The sequence below is a fragment of the Thunnus albacares genome, chromosome 24 (assembly GCF_914725855.1).
Source record: "Thunnus albacares chromosome 24, fThuAlb1.1, whole genome shotgun sequence".
Classification (NCBI taxonomy): domain Eukaryota; kingdom Metazoa; phylum Chordata; class Actinopteri; order Scombriformes; family Scombridae; genus Thunnus; species Thunnus albacares.
In genome coordinates this window covers 20,144,985-20,166,848 of record NC_058129.1, presented here as the reverse complement: position 1 = coordinate 20,166,848, position 21,864 = coordinate 20,144,985, and the positions used below count along the sequence as shown (strand labels likewise).

Genomic DNA, 21,864 nt, shown 5'->3' with positions numbered 1-21,864 from the left:
CAGAGCGTAAAACATGTAACTTCCTGTTGCCAGTAGGTGGCACTATGACTCAGATCCAATATTGTCACATGGATGTGTTCAGGGCGGGACTCTTAATCAATCACAAAAGGTTTGGGTCTCTTGGGATCATGTATGCCGGAGTTATGGCCGTTTCAAATTTCATGGCGAAGGATCGAATTTCACCCCCCAGCCACGCCCCCTTGGCAATGACGAAAACTCACCGTTTTGATAACTTTTAATCTCCTATGTCTGTAGATGATACAGACCGAATTCCAAGTGGCTGAGGTCAAATCTCTAGGAGGAGTTCGTTAAAGTATGCAGGCTGGAAATGACCAAATCGGTGTCAAAATCGCAACTTTGACACAAAATGGCCGACTTCCTGTTGGCGTTAGGGTATGTGTCCAAGAGACTTTTTGGTGCGACTGGTCATGATACATATGCATACTGAATTTCGTTCTCCTACGACAATCTGTATCGAAGGGCTCAATTTTCCTAATTTCCTAGGGGGCGCTATCGAGCCATTTTGCCCCGCCTTTTTGCGAGACCCATAAAATATCAAATTTTTCACCACTTCTGATGTATGTGCAAAGTTTAACAACTTTTCGTGCACGTTTAGGCCCTCAAAAATGCGTTTGTTTCGGAAGAATAATAATAGAGAAGAATTCCTTGAATTACAATAGGGCTTCGCACCGGTAGGTGCTCGGGCCCTAATAATACATTTTCTTACACTTTTCAGGCTCCTCAAAGACGCTTTACTGAAGTTAAAGAATAGAGAACAAGACACTAAAACAAGGAGCTCAACAGCAGCTCTCAAAGCTCAGTCTGGATCCCGGTTTCAGGTTTGGGGCTTGGTCCCGGGTGCTGGAGCAGCTCGGTCAGGTAGAGGAGGTTATGGAGCCAGTGGGGGTTCTGGAGGACGGGCTGAGCGGCTGAGTACTGGACTGGTCTGGTGGTTAGAGAGGAGGACTGGTGTCCAGTGCATCACTGCTTCAATCCTCACAATCAAACAAGTGACAGTAACCAGCTGTTCCTTCCTCAACACCACCACAACATCCACCTGTCAAACTTTACAATAAATACTGTTTTTATTCAATGTCAAGTGTAACATTCAGACACAAGATGTGTTTCAGATAAACATCAGCTGTCTGACAGATAGCTCAGTAAGATGAGCAACAGCTGTCTGACTCTTTATCACACACTTGTTGCTTCCTTCCCCGTTCTTATTCTTTCTATATCGTCTCCAATCAAACTCACAGCAGATCATCACTTCAATAATAACACACATCACTTCTTCTTTGTTCACTTTCTACTTTCTTATGACAACAGCAGAGATGAGAAATCTCAGCTTGAACAAGCTGCAACTCTTGTCAGGAGGAATAGCTCAACAGGATGAGCTGCTGACACGCTGGAGTCACAACAGACTGAATGTTGGTTCCAATCCTTGTTCAGGTTCCGCTCTCAGTCTTTACTCTTGATCTTCTTCTCACATAAAAGCAGAAATAGGAGAACCAGCACACATCTGTTTGTAGGTAGATATAGCTCAGCAGGATGAGCTCTTGTAAATACTGACACAAAGAAGTGTTGGTTTGAATCCCTGTTCAGAAACTGATCAAGTTCTTTGGTGTTGATCTTCTTAGTAGAAACAGAAATAGGAGAACCAGCACACAGTTAGTTGTGAGTAGATGTAGCTCAGTAGGATGAGCAGATGATCCTACAGATACTCAGCTAGAGTAGAGCTGGTTTGATTCCTCATTAAGAACAACTGCTATTGTCAAAGCTAAAGTCTTTAAAAAGACGACAGTGCACAAATACTGCCCCCTGCAGGCTGCTCTAGATCACTGTGTCAATTAAAACTATTCAAGTGGAACTGGATGATCATCAATCAACACCCACATCCAGAATGTGACACAGTTTCACATTTTTAAAAACATTTGTCTCAACTTGAGTAAAACATCAGCTGTCACAATTTCCTGACATTTTATTGACAAAACCATGAATTGATGAATCTATGAATCATAATGTTTATTTACAGCTCTACATGCACATCCAGTAGAGACACATAAAAACATGTCGCTTTCTGAATTGACTATATGATTAAAAAACAACTAATTGAACAACAAATAAGAGTAAAAACAACAAAGAGCCTCTATAGGCCAGCGGATACTTACTGTCATTATGTGTGTTATAGTTAGTCGGCAAAACTCTTCCAACATTTTTAAAAACCTTGGTCACAAACCTCTAACAGGAGGAGACTCTTCCTCCTACAGAGAACACAGAGACACTGAACCAGACCAGTAGACCCCAAACCCAGCATACAGAGGCTGAGTGAATGTGGTGTTGAAGGTGTGGAGGTGGATCAGTGTGTCAGAGGAGACTCTGTAGAAGGACAGAGTGCCAGCAGGACAGTCCACATACACTCCTACTCTGTTAGAGACAGAGGAGGAGGAGGAGGAGGAGATGGATGTTTTTATCTTATTGTGACGGACAGAGTAACCATCATCATCATCAGAGCAGTTCAGACTCCAGGACTGATCATTCCCTCCAAAAAAACAGTCTTTACTGTTTCCTTTCCTGTTGATTCCTCTGTAACTCACTGATATATTAACCAGTTCTCTCCACTCGACCTCCCAGTAACAGCGACCAGTCAGATCATTTCTACACAGCAGCTGTTCCCAGACATCAAATCTGTCTGGATGATCAGGATATGACTGATCCTCCTCCACACGTGTCACCTTCCTGTTGTTGTCAGACAGTTTGAGGTTTCTGTTTACTGTGTTTGGATCCAGTGTGAGTCGACAGAAATCTGATGGAGAGAACGAGACACAATACAGCTGCAGTTATTGATCGATCATCTGATTGATGATGACATCATCTTCATCCTCAGTAGGATGTGAATGAGTGATGTCACAGTTTTAAGTTTGCTTTGTTTTCATGAATGAAATGAAAAACACACTTACACTTCCTCAGACCTGGTGTCAAGAATCGGACTCCAGCAGGCTGCAGGCTGAAAGGAGGAGGGGGGTCAGAGCAGCACGTTCTCTTTCAGCATGCAAACATGGACGTTACATCGCTCTAGTCTACTGTTTTATTATTCTGTTCAAATGTGGGGTTGGGCTTTGATAGACTTTGATCCAATCTGAATCCAGTATCCCAATCCTTCTGAAACCCTGATTGAATCTAATCAGGTTGAACTTTCAACATTTACAGGAAACTTCAGTTAGAAATAACAAAAAGTCAAAGATTGAGTTGAGATGTGTGATCAGCTCTGACAGAGAAAATGTTTCCAGCTCTTCCTCCTCTATCAGACATTGTCTCTCCATACACTCAAAAACATCATTCATGCCATCATTTATTATTAAGCATTTGGATTTCTGTCATTTTCATTCAATCACCACAATTTGAAAATGGATTTATTCAAATCTCATAAAATCTGCAGAAATATTATAATTCTAAAAATAATGAAATGTAATCAATTAAAACGTATCAACATGGTTTGAATATGGTTTAAGTCAATGAGTTCAAACGTGTGAGATTGGTTTACATATCAAACTCAGGAAGTGGAATCGTTTCTAAACAGATACGTCAGAATTCTCGCCGCCATCTTGACAACCACCTCAGCGCAGCACGAGCGAGCACAAGACACTCGCACGAGGCTGATTACTGGTGAGTTCCATCCATACTCAACGTAGTTCATCTGACAGTTTTCAGTGTGAATGCATGTTTTATTACAGGGATAAATTTGGAGATGAAATAAAGAATGCTAAAAAACCTTCAGCTGAAGGCATTTCCAGAACTGCATCAATAAAGAAGGAATATTACACTCGTTTAGGCTCTTTTGACAGTACTTGTAGCTACTAGTCTGTAATATTGTAAAACTGTGGCATACAACGCATCAGACCCACAATGACAACGGTAGACTGGCTTTGACTTGTAGGAGGTCTGAATATGACATTATCCCCCCAACCAGAACTTTTGGTCTCTTTAATTAGATCAAACCAATTAAATATCGTCATGATCTCAAGATCATTATGTTATACTGTCATCTAGTGGTTTATACTGAAGGTTCTTCCTAAATAAAACCTTAGTTGTTGAAAGGAAATTGATGCATTAATTTGCTTTTCATGTGCTTATTATTGTAGTTAGAACATGTAGACAATTATTACAAATGAGACGGTGTTTACTGAGGAGGTTTTGGTTACACAAGGTGGTGATTACTGTATTTATTTTAATCTGTGCTCATTTCACATTAAAAACAGCAACATTATGCACTAATTACTATTTTTGCCCCCAAAATTTAGTAAATGCCCCAATTTTTTAGACAGTGGGGGCAAAAGTTGCCCCCCAAATATTTTTTAATTTCCTACACTGAATTATGGTCTCAGCAAATTTCAGAAAATGGATATCAGGGATTTCTTGAATTGGTAATGTGATGTAAGCAGTACAGTCACCATGGTTTACCTGTCTATCTCTAGTTCCACACAATTGTTCAGCACAGTTTGTAAGAGAGTTTCTTGTTGCTACAGAAAGGTCTGTTTATAATATACAGTATATTCTTGGTCATGCAACAAGCAGCAAAGTGTTTAAGGCCGATTGGCCTCACCTGAGCCTTCACAATGTTTTTGATTCTAATTTCAAGATTAGATTCTAGGAATTGTTATGCTTCTGAAATTACTAATCATAGTTCAGGGTTACCTTAAATTAGCCTTTAACTGTTTGCCTGTCTTTATAGGCATTTGTCTAAGTGGTCAACTGTGCCAAAATAAGTAAATATTTGAAAAGGGAGCACTTTCTTTAACCTCGTGCATGTAAGAACGTTATTGTCTTTTGGTTTTCTGTTTTGTTTTGTTTTTTAAAGATTAGCAGCCACACATTCCTCCGTTCCCCATTGCTTCTATTCATCTGTTTAGCGTCGTCAGGTTAGGCTAACCTATTGTTGCTAACTCTGGAGCTAACCCCCATGCTGCAGCATTTATTAACTGACTGACACACTTTAGTCAGTACTGTAAAAAAGACGAGAGAAAGAGAGAGAGACAGCAGCGGTCGAGCGAGCTAGAGAGTGAATGAAGACAGAGAGGGAGCGCTGGTAGAGAGAGTGCCGGTGAATCAGATCAATAAAACGTTATTTTCTGATTGTTTCACAGCGGTTATGTTCTGGAGGACAAATAGACACGCCGACACCTCCACGCCACCCTGCGGCTGAACGCCACAACGCCTGATTGGGTCTGAATACGACCTTACTGTTCACCTTTTCCTCTGCTCTGCTCACATTCACCGTCACTTTTCTGACGATCGCTCTCTTGCTTAAACACTCGCTCACGTACGGCCCTTTTCTTCAAAAGGAGCTACGCAACCTGCAGTTTCCATGGCAACGACACAGACGTTGACTCACATTTCTAAACAGCGCTGCTCAGAGGCTCCCAACATTATTGATTTCCGAATGAATGGATATTTGGCGTTATTTTTGGCATTTACTGTTATAGCAGAAACACTGTTCATAGTTTTCAAAATGACACATTTAAAATACATTGGGTTTATTCATTTAAAGTGCATTAATTTGATGCATATTGAGTAAATTGGGGATATTGCATAAACCTGGTTATTATTTCTTTTAAACACATTGGATTTATTAATAAGAATACATAACCTCTCATTCCTGCTTGTTTAATTTATGTTTGAATTATAAAAATGCTTCATGTTAAGTTTATTAGTTTGTATATGTCAAAACTATGCAATTTTATAATATGGAAATTTTATATGCAGTTGAAATACATAAGTCTTACATATTAGGCCTAAATATTTTTTGAGTGTACCTGAGAGTCTCCAGTCTCCAGTGTGGATCCTTCAGTCCAGCAGACAGCAGCTTCTCTCCTGAGGCTCCTGGATGATTGTAGCTCACGTCAAGCTCTCTCAGATGGGAGGGGTTGGAGCTCTGAGCTGAAGCCAGAGAAGCACAGCCTTCCTCTGAGATCAGACATCCTGACAGCCTGCAAACACACAAAACAACACACATGTCAGACAGTCTGAGAGTCCTGCTGTGTGCAGTCAGATACAACAACAAACTGTCTCCACACTAACTAACTAACTAAAAGATGAATGAATCAGGGAGCTCCAGAAAGTTGAGCATCCAGCCAGATGGGAAAAGGCAGCAGCTGAGGGATGATTCAGCGGCATGTTTTTAGATGTGAACCCCCTAGGGAGGTCCGGGGTCATGACCCCCCAGGAAGAAAATGTTTTAAATATCAGCTTTAAAATGTGGATTTACAGTCGATGTTAGCAGGAGGATAAAGAGAATTAATGTAATCTGACTGCTACAGAAGTAGTGTAAGAGGGACATCAGTTCACTGCACACAGCCAAGAGAGCAGAGCCGCGTCCAAAAGTGGATTAAAGTGCATTAATCCACTAAACAATAAAGTTCATCACACAAAACTCAGTGTTTCTCAGGTTGTGCTGAACAAAACTCAGGAGACTCAGCAGCACAAATATTCCTGTTCTCTGTTTCTCTGTTTAGAGAGAAAGGTTAGGCTAACCCACCAATGCTAACAACTGATGCTAACCTACTGATGGTAACCCATTAATGCTAACACACTGATGCTAACCATTGATGCTAACCCACTGACGCTAATGTTTGTACTTATTGATTCATTGGCTTTATTTCCTCGCCCACTGTAGCGAGTGAATCTGTCTGTAGTGAAACCGGGGCTAACCTGTTCTTCCTCCGCAGGCTGCACTTCACTCAGCTGCCCGACAGACCTGCTGCTTCTTCCCACTTTAACCTGAATAACAAACCGGGGCTCGGTGCTCCGGTTGGATCCAAGAGAGCCGGGGCTAACGTTAGCTGGGAGGCTGGCGGAGGCTAACTGACTGTGCTTCCCTCCCGTCATGCTGCGGCTAACGCTCCGCTAGCCTCCCAGCTAGCCCCGGCTCTCCGTTTGGATCCAGTGAAGTGGAGCCTGCGGAGGAAACACCGGGACTGTCAGGATGTAATAGTCCGTGGAGGAGCTGCGGTGTTCGGCTGCACAGATAGGAAACCCCTCAGCTGACAGGATGTACCACTCTGTTTGAAAAACCTTTTTCTTCTTCTTTGTGGTTTATAACAGCGGTTGGCAACCAGCGTATTAGGTGCATTACCGCCACCCTCTGCTTCAGACTGTGGACCAGAGATTAAATCCTACACATTAATCCTGTCTGTCTTCTGTTGAGAATTTCAATGAGTTCCTTTAAAATAAGATGTTGGAATATCCAAGGTCTTTACTGCTCAGTCTTTGGTCTGAAGAGTAAAACCTATCAATAATAATGACATCATAATCCTATCAGAAACATGGTGTAGAGGTGATGTACCCACACACTGCCCTCCCAGCTACAGAGAGATTATTGCCCCTTCCCACAAATGATATACTGTTAGTCCAGCAAAGACTCAGGACGACTCATTATATGCTACAAGTCACATTTACACAATTCACTACAAATTCTCAACATCAGAAAATAACAAGAGATCTTCTCCCTACACAGAAGGATATATATCTATGTGCTGTGAGTCCCCTTACTTCTCTGATGACATGTTTCCCTGCCTTGAGTCACAGATATGTCATTACCATGGGCAGCAAATATAATAATCTGTGGTGATTTTAACGCTCGGACTGGTGCACAACCTGAAGTCACCAGTAGTCAAGGAGACAGTTTGATCAGCCAGCAAGCTCCTACTATTCACCTCCATCTGCCTCCTAGAAACAACTTTGACACTGTGATGAACAGTAATGGGAGGGAGCTGCTACAACTGTGCAGAAGCCTCAGTCTGTATATGGTCAACGGTCGGGTAAGAGGGGACTCTTTGGGAAGGTTCACTTATTGTTCAACTGCTGGCAACAGCACTGTAGATTATATGATCACAGACATGGACCCCTTCTCTTTCACTGCATTCACAGTCAAGCCCCAAACCCCTTTATCAGACCACAACCAAATCACCCTCTTCCTCAAACACAACAATATCACACACACAAAACCCAGCATACCCAGGACATACAGATGGGCCCCAGACAGCACTGAGCAATACCAAGAGGCCAGCAATAGTGAGGAGATTACATTATTACTACAAGAGTTGATAGAATAGCCCTACCCTCCCACTACTGAAGGCATATGTGAGGCTGTCCACAATATAAACGACATCTTCAACACAACAGCAAATAAAGATCAATTCAAACTACGTACAAACAAAAGAAAAACAACAAAAAAGAACCACTGGTTTGACAAAGAATGTCAAAACCTGAAAAAACAAGTTAGAAACAAACAATCATATACGCCCTCAGTATTGTGAAGCACTTAAGACATAAAAATACAACCAGAAGCAAAAAGATAAAGCATAGTGAGAAACAGCTGTGCCTACTTGAAGAGAGTATAGAGTCTAACTGGGACTTCTGGGACCAGTGGAACTCTGTCTGTCAGTCTGAGCCTGAGGAGCTGCTGGAAAAACTACTAAAATTGATATTCAAAGACCACCAGAACTCCCTAGATTTCCCTGTTGCTATGAACCATTTGAAAACAAAACTGAAGGCCCTCCCACCAAAACCGATTGACCTTCCAGTTAGGACCTGGCTCAAAGTTCTGCATTCAGTAATAGAGCCAATAATGTTATATGGTAGTGAAGTGTGGGGTCCACTTACCAGCCGAGACCTCCCAACATGGGACAAACAGCCGCTAGAAGCCCTGCATGCAGAACTGTGCACAAACATACTGAGAGTCCACAGACACACAGCCAATAATTCCTGCAGGGCAGAACTTGATCAATACCCTTTAATCATTCAAATTCACAAACACCTCCAATCTAGCGACTCCCAGTCCTCCCAGTACAAAGCCAGCTGCTGCTGAAGCTCTGCCCACACACACCAAAAACAATCTGACCAACCAAATCATCTCAAAACTAAAAGAAAATGATATCAACTCACAAAGTAAATTAGAATAGTATTTGAGCCTAAACAGAGAGTCCATGGTGGCAGAGTACCTGACCACCGTGACTGATAGAAAACTGAGGAAAACGCTGACAATGTACAGACTGAGTGGACACAGTCTGGCCATAGAAACAGGCCGTCACAGGCAGAACAGGCTCCCCAGGGAGGCCAGGCTGCCTTCACTTTGTCAGAAAACAGCTTCCTGTTATACTGGGACAAATATAAATCATATCAATCATATATATCCTGAGTTTATCCACCTCCCTGATCTTCACAAACTGTCCTATCTATGTGGGGAGAAAAGTCAATGTGCAGTAAAAGCTGCAAAATATATTAAAGTCTTCTCATAATCTGAGAGAAACAAGCTCTGTAGTAAATATTTCTGTGTGATTACATCTGTAAAAATGCCTTTTATTATATTGTATTTCATATTATTGTTGATATTTGCATATCATTGTATAATTATGAATCATCTGTTTATAATTTTCTGTACTGCTTTGGCAATATAGGTTTCTGATCTGTCAATAAAGCTTATTTGAATTTGAAATTGACAGAGATGAAGATGAGATGAAGAAACAACAGAAACTTGAGCTCCTACTTCAGTAAATGATTTAATTGCTTTTAGATCAAGTTTAGTAACAAGAGTTTTATATTGAATTCAATGTAAAGAATTTGGGAACAATTTGGGAAAGTTTCAAGTCAACGTGAGAAACCAGAAAACTAAAATCAACAAAGCAAACTTTGGGAGAAGCTGGTTACCTGACTAGCTAACTGCTAACAACACCAACTGTCAACTGTCAGCTACCAACTGCCACGAGACTCAGACCTAAACCAGGACAAGTAAAGAAAATGGACACAGAACAACTCCAACCAGATGGATGGAGTCTAGATAGTCTGGTGATCCACTACCCAGAGCAGGGGTTCTCAACTGGTCTCAGCCCAGGACCCACATTTTCCCATGTATTATCCAGGTATTAACGTTATCTCCGTGTCTCTCTGGGAAGTAGTCGTCAAACCGAGCTTGAAGTTTATTGAGATGCACCTTGATAGTTTTTTTGCAAGTCATTTTTGTCCGTGGTGTCCAGCTGCTGTGCTTCCTGGCAAACGTTTGGAAACATGTCCAGTCTGTCTTTGGATAAATGATTCACCTACAGTGTGATCTTTTTCTTGAACGCAACAATTTTGTCTGACTGTTCAAAAATGTTGTGTCCTTTCCCCTGCATAGACACGTTTAACATGTTGAGGTGCTCAAAAATATCAGCAAGATATGCAACAAGTGCGAGCCAGGTGTCGTTGTCAAACAGTTCAGCATATGAGGAGTTAGGGCTACCGCTAGCAGCTACCGCTAGCAGCTACCGCTAGCAGCTACCGCTAGCAGCTACCGCTAGCAGCTACCGCTAGCCAGGCTATGAGGCGTTTAGGGAACATCGGTAAATTGTACCATCTACCACTAGCCTGCAAATGAGGCGTTTAGGAAACATCGGTAAATTGTAGCATCTACCGCTAGCCTGCATGTGAGGCGTTTTGGGAAACTCTGTAAATTATAGCGTCTACCGCTAGCCTGCATGTGAGATGTTTAGGAAACATCTGTAAATTGTAGAGGTTAACAACAGCCTACACGTGAGGCGTTTAGGGAACATTGGTAAATTGTAGTGTCTACCGATAGTCTGCCTGTGAGGCGTTTAGGGAACATCTGTAAATTGTAGTGTCTACCGATAGTCTGCCTGTGAGGTGTGTAGGGAACATCAGTAAACTGTAGTGTCTACCAACGGTCTGTATCATGAGGTGTTTTGGGAATATCAGTAAATTGTATCATCTACTGACAGTCTGTATCATGACACATTCCTCTGAAATCATATTTTTCTCTTTTAAATCATCTTGTAATGACTTTTACAGTGGTTTACTTTCAGTATCAGATTTACTTGTAATTCCAATGTTAGAAAGAGATCATTTGTATGCTGATCATTCCAATCAGTTTCCACTATATATTAGCACTCTTTACTACAAAGAACACTATAGTCTTATGACTTGAAAGTACTCTGACCTTGTTCAGATGGTCAGGAAAAGATGCAAAAACTGAATCACAAATTCCTTCACATGCACATTTGCCCAGTTCTGTCATAATCATTTGTCCTAAAATGACTGTCTTAATGAAGAACTGTAGTGCCATTTGGCTCAAAATCCTTCCGTCTGACAGCTATGCCCAAGCTAAGGCTGGGCAATATAACCAAAATCTCAGATCTCGATATAGCTCATTTCATATCCTGATAACGATACCTATCCTGATGTAACACATTTTAATTCAATGAATAAATAGTTGGTCTATGCCCCTGTGTGTGTGCAGCACAGCAGAGGAGAGACAGACAGTGATACGCTACTGTAAGTGCAATAAAAGCTTTGTGAGTATAAAGCCAAGAAGAATAATTTATCAATGTAATCCTTGCAAAAGATGGACAGACTCCAAACGATGAAAAATATTGCAGTAAAGAGTGTGATTTGTGTTATAATTTTCTTTAAAGTAAATTATACCAATAATGAGGTCACTGTTAAACCTGCAGTGCAGAACTTTCACATATGAATGAGCGTCTGTTACATTCAAGCCAAATGAGTTCACACAATGCTGATTAAGCCGATCACAGCGAGCGACTGTATTTCACAGTATACAGTCTCATGTCGAGTGCAACATTCCCACACTGGCTGTTTGACCGTTAATTGTGACTTTTCTAGACTTTCCAAATGTTATCGGACCAAATGGATCAAATTCTGATGGTGAAACAAGTCATTTTGCAGAAGTTGTATGACGCTCCAAACAATTTATCCACCGTTCTACAGCTGCAACAGTAGGTTACTGGGACAAATCCTGGTGGACCGATGGGCCGTCAAAACATATCTGTGTTTACCGGCCCTCTCTGTGTGCCCATCAGGCCGTATTCAGACCACATCAGGTGTTGCAGCACCGCTGCAGGGTTGAGTGGAGGTGTGGGGGGGTGTGGACGTGGTTTTGCTCTAAAATGTAACCACTATGAAACAATCAGAAAATAACGTTTTATTGATCTGATTCACCGGCTCTCTCACTACCACCGCTGCCTCTCTTCATTCACTCTCTAGCTCACCCGACCACAGCTTCTCTCTCTCTCTCTCTCTCGTCTTTTTAAAAATGAGTCAGGAAGCCGACAGAAAAGTGTAACTTTACTTTTAATGTTATCAAACGGAGAGAAATGTCCTCCCCTCATCCCAGTAACGTCTTTGTACTCAGGCAATCACAGCCGAGCCCCCTTTATTCTCACTGTCAGAAGGGGGAGACAAAAGTCCCACATTCCAGCTTTAAGTAAATATCACGTTTAACACCTGGTCACTTAGTGCTTTAATAATTATTCAGTAACATCAAGTTTTCTTTTGGTAGCCATCATCACAATGGTGTCAGGTCATTTTCAGGATAGTTTGAAGCAATATTTCATGTTCACTAACTTGCGTAACAGTAAAATACAATAAAATTGTCACTTACATGTGAAAAGTAATCCTGCAATGCCTGTTTTGAATGTTTTCCCTGTTTGTACAGCTAAATGCAGCACATGCCTGACCGCCCCAATATGGTGACTATGCGACACATGAAATCCTTGAACACGGTATCTACGTTTCTATATCTATGGTTGTAGTGCTGGGAAAGCATGTAAGGCAATTTGTGCATATTTGAAATGGGCTTAAAAGCTAATGTGTATGTACTATAAAACGTAAAAGGCCAGATATGTGCTTTCATTTGAAATGTACATGTACAAAAAAGGGAAAGAGACAATTTAGCTCAGAAATGTTAATTTTAGTCATTGTAAGGGTTGTTTAATTCTGTGTGTGCGTAATGTGATGGACAATGAAACAAGGAAATTAAGATTGTAGGATAACTGCTCTGCAGACTTTTATTCGGGCTGTTTTGTGTTTATCTTTGAGGGACAATTCTATCTGTGAGTGGAGCTGCTTCGTCTGCCATCCAGATCGTCATCGCTGCCCGTGGGTGCCTTCATCTTGTCGGGATGCTGACATGTGGATGTTGTGCTGTTCCAAGGGGGCAGTAGGAACCAAATCAAAGGGAACGTAACTAAGGAGAATTATATTTTATTTTTATTTTTCCTGAGATCTCAGATTATTTTTTTCTTCTTGGGCCCAAGAAAGACTAAAAACTGACTACAACTGATGTCATAAAGAAACTCAAGGTGGACAAACAATGTTAAAGGAACATTTGAAGCGAAGGAACTCAAGACCAAATAAGACTTATAACCTTAAGGGAACTTAAGGAAAAGTTCAAAGGGAAAACAAAGACTATCAAGAACCGATAACTAATAATAAGTGTGTTTTGGTCCAAGAGAGGATACATCTAATTTATGTATGAAGCACTGAGAGTTGAACACTTCTTAATTTCTAATTTACTGCAATTCTGGTTGTACATTCATTCATGTTTGATTTGATTTCTGTGGTATAATTGAGTTGAAGATTTGCATCAAACAAATAAATGTAGTTTTTTCTAAAGAGCATCAGGAAAATGAAACAGGACAGAATGCCTTTATAAATATATTTTCCATTTTTTTTCCTGAATCAGCTGTTGTGTGTTTTCTGTGGGCTGGAGGTCTTACTTCTGTCTTTGTAGAGTCTGTTACCACCAATCTCCTTACTGAACCTAGTGAATTTAGTGAACCTAGGAAACTGAGTGAACCTGTAGACATGAAGCAAGCATATATTCAAATACACACACAGGTTATTATAGTTTTCTCTTTTCAATTAGCCTCTTATTTCTATACTATTTTTGAATTCCATGTCCAGTTTGGTTTAGCTTTAGTTTAGTTTCTGTAGTTTTTAATTTTTTTTATTAGTTTTGTTTTTAATCACAGATTGTTGGAGAACGTATCAAAGACTGTTGCAAGATAGTTCCATCCATTATCAAGTCAACCATAGGCAACACTTTGTGCATCCACAGACAGGGACTCATACACAACACATTGAGAGAGCCTGGTGTAGTTATAAGGAAAACATGTAGCACTTCAAGGGGAACAGTACGCCCACAAATGCTGTGTTTTCATGTCAGAAACTTTGTAAAAGTTACTCCCCCTCTTGAGACTTTTAATGAGAATGAGACTTTTTAAATGGGCAATTAGTAACTTTATTCTTGATTATGAAGTTGTATTTCTTTGTAATTAGCAATTTATGGTGGCTACAATAAAAAAATGGACATCTAGGAAATTTGGCACAAAGTTGGACTGATCTGCTGAGATTATACAGAAATTTGTGAGAATGTAAATGGTTAAAAAATATACTTCAATTTACTGTCCTGCAGAAGTTGGACAGAAACTACTTAGAAATTAAGCGGAAATAACTCACTTCAATGTAGTGGTCTGCTCAGTAGGAACTAGACAGAAACTACTTGGAAGTTAAGCTGCAACAACTCACAATTAAATTTGAGGTAAATGTTTCAGGGTAACTTCAAAGAAGTTTCAAAGAAGTTACTTGCTAATTATCACTTAATTAGCATGAAGTTTGAGGACCTGTAAAATGAAGTGTTACCAAAATCTTTAAAATCATCTGTGGTATTAAATAATTCAACAACAAAAACAAAAGAAAAGAATGAAGATCTGCATGAAAAGTAATTCTCTATTACTGAAGTTTAGTAAAAATTGAAGTGTAGTAAAAACTACGCAGGCTTAATGTTTATCCTCTAAAATCTTTCAGATTTTAAATGTTCATCTGTTGAACAAGTTGATGAATCCTGACCTGAGTGTTTCCCTGTTGGAAAACTTCTGCCAATCAGAAATCCTGACATTAGAGAGGCTGAACCTTATAGTTTAGAAAAATATCTCAAAGACAAACTGTGACTTGATCTGACCTGAGATTTTCCAGTGTACAGTGTGGACTCTCCAGTCCAGCAGACAGCTGCTTCAGTCCTGAATCCTGCAGGTTGTTGTTACTGAGGTCAAGCTCTCTCAGACTAGAGGACTGGGAGCTGAGAACTGAGGACAGAGCTGCACAGCTTCTCTCTGAGAGGTTACAGCCACTCAGCCTGGAGAGACAGTAATGAACAAAAAGATAAATAATCTTTGTTAAAATGCTGATTCTGGACTCTTGCTGATGCTGGATATAAATTCTTTTCTCAGCTCTGGTTAAAATCTTTGCTGTTCTATTCTAAACATCTTGGAGACCTGACAGTTAAATATGACAAAATCTGTGATAAACAGACATGTAATAATGTAAATTGCATGACATCAAAGCAAAGATCAGTTTCTCTATCTCAGCCAGAGTTCATATATGTGTGCTGTAAAGAATATTAAGCTTAATCAAAGAAAGATAAACTAGAAAATTCAAACATTTTCTTTCCTGTGAAAAATAAAATCCTGGTGGAAAACTTCTGCCAATCAGAAATCCTGACATTAGAGAGGCTGAACCTTATAGTTTAGAAAAATATCTCAAAGACAAACTGTGACTTGATCTGACCTGAGATTTTCCAGTGTACAGTGTGGACTCTCCAGTCCAGCAGACAGCTGCTTCAGTCCTGAATCCTGCAGGTTGTTGTTACTGAGCTCAAGCTCTCTCAGACTAGAGGACTGGGAGCTGAGAACTGAGGACAGAGCTGCACAGCTTCTCTCTGAGAGGTTACAGCCACTCAGCCTGGAGAGACGGTAATGAACAAAAAGATAAATAATCTTTGTTAAAATGCTGATTCTGGACTCTTGCTGATGCTGGATATAAATTCTTTTCTCAGCTCTGGTTAAAATCTTTGCTGTTCTATTCTAAACATCTTGGAGACCTGACAGTTAAATATGACAAAATCTGTGATAAACAGACATGTAATAATGTAAATCGCATGACATCAAAGCAAAGATCAGTTTCTCTATCTCAGCCAGAGTTCATATATGTGTGCTGTAAAGAATATTAAGCTTAATCAAAGAAAGATAAACTAGAAAATTCAAACATTTTCTTTCCTGTGAAAAATAAAATCCTTGTGGAAAACTTCTACCAATCAGAAATCCTGACATTAGAGAGGCTGAACCTTATAGTTTAGAAAAATATCTCAAAGACAAACTGTGACTTGATCTGACCTGAGATTTTCCAGTGTACAATGTGGACTCTCCAGTCCAGCAGACAGCTGCTTCAGTCCTGAATCCTGCAGGTTGTTGTTACTGAGCTCAAGCTCTCTCAGACTAGAGGACTGGGAGCTGAGAACTGAGGACAGAGCTGCACAGCTTCTCTCTGAGAGGTTACAGCCACTCAGCCTGGAGAGACGGTAATGAACAAAAAGATAAATAATCTTTGTTAAAATGCTGATTCTGGACTCTTGCTGATGCTGGATATAAATTCTTTTCTCAGCTCTGGTTAAAATCTTTGCTGTTCTATTCTAAACATCTTGGAGACCTGACAGTTAAATATGACAAAATCTGTGATAAACAGACATGTAATAATGTAAATCGCATGACATCAAAGCAAAGATCAGTTTCTCTATCTCAGCCAGAGTTCATATATGTGTGCTGTAAAGAATATTGAGCTTAATCAAAGAAAGATAAACTAGAAAATTCAAACATTTTCTTTCCTGTGAAAAATAAAATCCTGGTGGAAAACTTCTGCCAATCAGAAATCCTGACATTAGAGAGGCTGAACCTTATAGTTTAGAAAAATATCTCAAAGACAAACTGTGACTTGATCTGACCTGAGATTTTCCAGTGTACAGTGTGGACTCTCCAGTCCAGCAGACAGCTGCTTCAGTCCTGAATCCTGCAGGTTGTTGTTACTGAGGTCAAGCTCTCTCAGACTAGAGGACTGGGAGCTGAGAACTGAGGACAGAGCTGCACAGCTTCTCTCTGAGAGGTTACAGCCACTCAGCCTGGAGAGACGGTAATGAACAAAAAAATAAATAATCTTTGTTAAAATGCTGATTCTGGACTCTTGCTGATGCTGGATATAAATTCTTTTCTCAGCTCTGTTTAAAATCTTTGCTGTTCTATTCTAAACATCTTGGAGACCTGACAGTTAAATATGACAAAATCTGTGATAAACAGACATGTAATAATGTAAATCGCATGACATCAAAGCAAAGATCAGTTTCTCTATCTCAGCCAGAGTTCATATATGTGTGCTGTAAAGAATATTGAGCTTAATCAAAGAAAGATAAACTAGAAAATTCAAACATTTTCTTTCCTGTGAAAAATAAAATCCTGGTGGAAAACTTCTGCCAATCAGAAATCCTGACATTAGAGAGGCTGAACCTTATAGTTTAGAAAAATATCTCAAAGACAAACTGTGACTTGATCTGACCTGAGATTTTCCAGTGTACAGTGTGGACTCTCCAGTCCAGCAGACAGCTGCTTCAGTCCTGAATCCTGCAGGTTGTTGTTACTGAGCTCAAGCTCTCTCAGACTAGAGGACTGGGAGCTGAGAACTGAGGACAGAGCTGCACAGCTTCTCTCTGAGAGGTTACAGCCACTCAGCCTGGAGAGACGGTAATGAACAAAAAGATAAATAATCTTTGTTAAAATGCTGATTCTGGACTCTTGTTGATGCTGGATATAAATTCTTTTCTCAGCTCTGGTTAAAATCTTTGCTGTTCTATTCTAAACATCTTGGAGACCTGACAGTTAAATATGACAAAATCTGTGATAAACAGACATGTAATAATGTAAATCGCATGACATCAAAGCAAAGATCAGTTTCTCTATCTCAGCCAGAGTTCATATATGTGTGCTGTAAAGAATATTGAGCTTAATCAAAGAAAGATAAACTAGAAAATTCAAACATTTTCTTTCCTGTGAAAAATAAAATCCTGGTGGAAAACTTCTGCCAATCAGAAATCCTGACATTAGAGAGGCTGAACCTTATAGTTTAGAAAAATATCTCAAAGACAAACTGAAAAAAACAAGTAGAAAGTTCTTTATTTTTTCCTCCTGTTGAAAAATAGCAGAGTATTTAAAAAATAATAAATAAATGCAACTATCTGTGTACTTACAGAGCTTTGTTGGAGGCTTTGATCACTGGCAGCAGCCTCAGAAGAGCCTCCTCTGAAGCAGAGTATTTCTTCAGGTCAAACACATCCAGATCTTTTTCTGATGACAGTAAGATGAAGACCAGAGCTGACCACTGAGCAGGAGACAGTTTATCTGTGGAGAGACCTCCTGATCTCAGGTTCTGTTGGATATCCTCCACTAAAGAATGATCATTAAGTTCATTCAGACAGTGGAACAGACTGATGCTTCTCTCTGCAGACAGATCCTCACTGATCTTCTTCTTGATGTACTCAATTGTTTCCTGATTGGTCTGTAAGCTACTTCCTGTCTGTGTCAGCAGGCCTCTTAGGAGAGTCTGATTGGTCTGCAGTGACAGACCCAGGAGGAAGCGGAGGAACAAGTCCAGGTGTCCATTTGGACTCTGTAAGGCCACGTCCACAGCACTGTGGTAGAAACGTGTTGATTTCTCTTTTCTTATTTTAAAACACCAGGCTGGTGTTTTTTCTGCCAGCAGATTGACTCCAGAGTTGATGAATGTCAGATGGACATGAAGAGCAGCCAGAAACTCCTGAACGCTCAGATGGACATAACAGAACACTGCTTCCAGAACCATCCCACAGTCCTCCTCTTGAAAGATCTGTGTGAACACTCCTGAGCACACTGAGGCTGCTCTGATATCGATCCCACACTCTCTCAGGTCTGATTCATAGAAGATCAGGTTGCCTTTCTGCAGCTGCTCAAAAGCCAGTTTCCCCAGAGACTCAATCATCTTCCTGCTCTTTGAATTCCAGTGTGGATCTTTTTCTGCTCCTCCATCATACTTGACATTCTTCACTTTGGTCTGAACCACCACAAGGCGGAGGTACATCTCAGTCAGAGTCTTGGGCAGCTCTCCTCCCTCTCTGCTCTTCAACACATGCTCCAGAACTGTAGCAGCAATCCAGCAGAAGACTGGCATATGGCACATGATGTGGAGGCTTCGTGATGTCTTGATGTGGGAGATGATGGTGCTGGCCTGCTTCTCATTTCTGAATCTCTTCCTGAAGTACTCCTCCTTCTGTGGGTCAGTGAACCCTCTGACCTTTGTCACCATGCCAACACACTCAGGAGGGATCTGATTGGCTGCTGCAGGTCGTGTGGTTATCCAGAGGCGAGCAGAGGGAAGCAGTTTCCCACTGATGAGGTTTGTCAGCAGCACATCCATTGAGGTGGACTCTGTAACATCAGTCAGGATCTCATTGTTGTGGAAGTCCAGAGGAAGTCGACACTCATCCAGACCGTCAAAGATGAACACAACCTGGAACTCTTCAAACCTGCAGATTCCTGCTTCTTTGATTTCAGTAAAGAAGTGATGAACAAGTTCCACCAAGCTGTACTTTTCCTCTTTCACCACATTCAGCTCTCTGAAAGTGAATGGAAATGTTAACTGTATGTCCTGGTTGGCTTTGTCTTCAGCCCAGTCCAGAGTGAACTTCTGTGTTAAGACTGTTTTCCCAATGCCAGCCACTCCCATTGTCATCACTGTTCTGATTGGTTCATCTCTTCCAGGTGAGGCTTTAAAGATGTCTTCTTGTCTGATTGTTGTTTCTGGTCTGTCTGGTTTCCTGGATGCTGTTTCAATCTGTCTGACCTCATGTTCATCATTGACCTCTGCAGTCCCTCCCTCTGTGATGTAGAGCTCTGTGTAGATCTGATTCAGAAGGGTTTGGTTTCCTGCTTTAGCAATCCCCTCAAACACACACTGGAACCTCTTCTTCAGATTAGATTTGAATATGTGTTGACATTTGACAAAAGCCTCTGAAAGAAAAAACAACAATAGAGAGAAATGAGAAGATGTTATAGAAAATATTGATCATTAAAAATATTTACTTATAAGTGTGGTATCTATTCAGCTCATTTGGAGTTTCACTGTATTATGGGAAGATCATTTAATAATATTCAACAAGCAGAGGGTCTGTTTAATCAGAACTGCTTGTTGAATTGTTGAACTGTGTTGAAACTCTGTCACCCCGCACGTTTCCAACATTGGAGCTTTTGTTGGATTGTTCTGAACCTGATGATCCAACATTCACTCCCACTTTACACAGTGATTGCTCAGGTTTGTGGAGGAGAGAAACTTCTCTCTCAGGCTTCCTTTTTAAAATTCATTGCGCAGCTACTTCTGTTACTTTTCATGTGAGTGCAACACCATAAATCCCCTCCAGGAGACACTTCCTGGGAATGTTCACCTTTATCCCCGAATTTAAATAGTTATCATGTCTCCCCCTCATTCTATGGAGACCTGCAACACAAAGACTGGAAACAAGGGGAAACAGCAGCCTGGTTGATGTCCAAAGGTAACATATGCTGTTTCCACTACAGGAACTCAACGTGTATCCATTGTTACTGGTTCTGCTTGTGTTTCCACTGTTCTCCCCTCACTTTGAGGATGAGTTCCAGAACCTAAATGATATTTAATACAAGTTCAGGTTCTCTCAGAGGAAGGAATGCAACAGCTGGTTTAACGCAGGAATTATAATACAGGACATGAGTTAAGACAAACATTGCAGGGAAATTAGTTTCAGTATACAGTATACTCTGCCTACTGTCACAACTCCACACAGTTGACCAATCAGGGTGTAAAGTGGGTGTGATTGTTGGTTTTGGAGCAGTTCAACACAAATTGTTGGACTTCACCCTCTAGAGGAGGTCTGACTATCCAACAAGTGCTTCAGCTGGAGCACACTGAAGCCTTAAGAACCATTCACACCTGGACTCATGGGACTCTAAGGACTGACAGGCAGATTGAATAATGACCCACATGTGGCTTAATAATGGTGAGATCAGAAAGAACACAAAGTGAATTTTTCATGCAGCGCATATCGCTGGGCTTTATGAATGTACTTCATGAACGTACAGAGAGGACAGAGAAAAACTAGAGAAACTGGAGGGAAATAATAGAAAGAACGAGAGTTCCTGCTGAGTTCTGAGTTCAGTCAGAGGCTGAACTAAACACAAACACACAGAGGCACACTCCCAAAGACACGGTTGGTGTGTCTGTTGCTAGCTGGCTAACAGCTAATGTACAGCTGGTATTTAGGCTGTTGGGTCAAATAAGCACAAATGATCCAACAGTAAATCTTGTGCGAGTAACACAAAGTGAAAATTTTCTTTGTGTTGTGTGTGAACACAGCTTTAAGGTGTAAACAGCCCTGCAGAGGTTAAACACCTGTGACTTCCCACCAGTCAGTCAGAAATAAAGAAGACTTTTGGATGAGAGGAGAAACACCTTGAAGAATCTAAAACAAGTCCACCGACTGTTGACTGAGCACTTCTAAATATCTTTGTAACATCACATTTTTAATCTTTCCATGACTTACCTGAAGGTTCTGAGATGGTATTTGACAAAAGTATCACTAGATCATTCCTATTGATCTTCCCCAAAATCATTCCGGTCACTTTAATAGGGTCTTTACAGTATTTCTCGACCATCAGATCCACTGTTTCAAATCTGTTTGCTTTCTCCAGTCGACTCTTTGGGATTGCTTTGAAGCCTTCAAGCTCCCCACGCTGATACAGGTACCACTTGAATTTTTTAACGTCGTCAGGTCCCAAATCCTCCAAACACTTAAAGAGGACCTCTTTAAGTGACGCCATCTTTTCTTCTGCCAAGATCTGAAAGGTATGACAAAAATTTGTATTTGATTAATAATTACACAGTTAACTTACTGGATTACCAACACTGAAGTATTGATTGATATTATTAAAAATGGAACTGGAAAAGCAGGTTACCCAACCTATTTCCTGACAAAGCACAATACAACTATTAATGAAATGGATTTAGCTGCAGATTAATTTAATGATTTTTGTTAATATTGGACCTAATTTAGCTTAAGGAGATTATTAAGCCTAGCAGTAAAGATGATGTGGAAAGTAAAACTGTTAATGTAAATAAACAATCCATGTTAAT

General features: G+C 40.5%; 2 protein-coding genes and 1 long non-coding RNA gene across 3 annotated transcripts in view; 1 reads left to right on the top strand and 2 right to left on the bottom strand.

Annotated features, from left to right (window-relative positions):
• The window catches only part of LOC122976060 (NLR family CARD domain-containing protein 3-like), a 395,924-nt gene that overhangs the window by 148,681 nt on the left and 225,379 nt on the right, over nucleotides 1–21,864 (top strand). The window lies entirely within an intron of this gene.
• Nucleotides 2,769–5,839, bottom strand: LOC122976152. The gene is made up of 3 exons (XR_006400839.1): nucleotides 5,811–5,839; nucleotides 2,958–3,004; nucleotides 2,769–2,803 (listed from the first exon to the last, which is right to left on the bottom strand). It is a non-coding gene; the product is annotated as an uncharacterized LOC122976152 (long non-coding RNA).
• Nucleotides 18,261–21,864, bottom strand: part of LOC122976641 — a 38,233-nt gene continuing 34,629 nt past the window's right edge. Inside the window, exons 8-10 of the mRNA XM_044345221.1 lie at nucleotides 19,656–19,712; nucleotides 18,737–18,842; nucleotides 18,261–18,279 (exon numbers count right to left, since the gene is read on the bottom strand). Of these exons, the coding sequence (XP_044201156.1) occupies nucleotides 18,261–18,279; nucleotides 18,737–18,842; nucleotides 19,656–19,712 (182 nt within the window). The remainder of the gene's footprint in view (nucleotides 18,280–18,736; nucleotides 18,843–19,655; nucleotides 19,713–21,864) is intronic.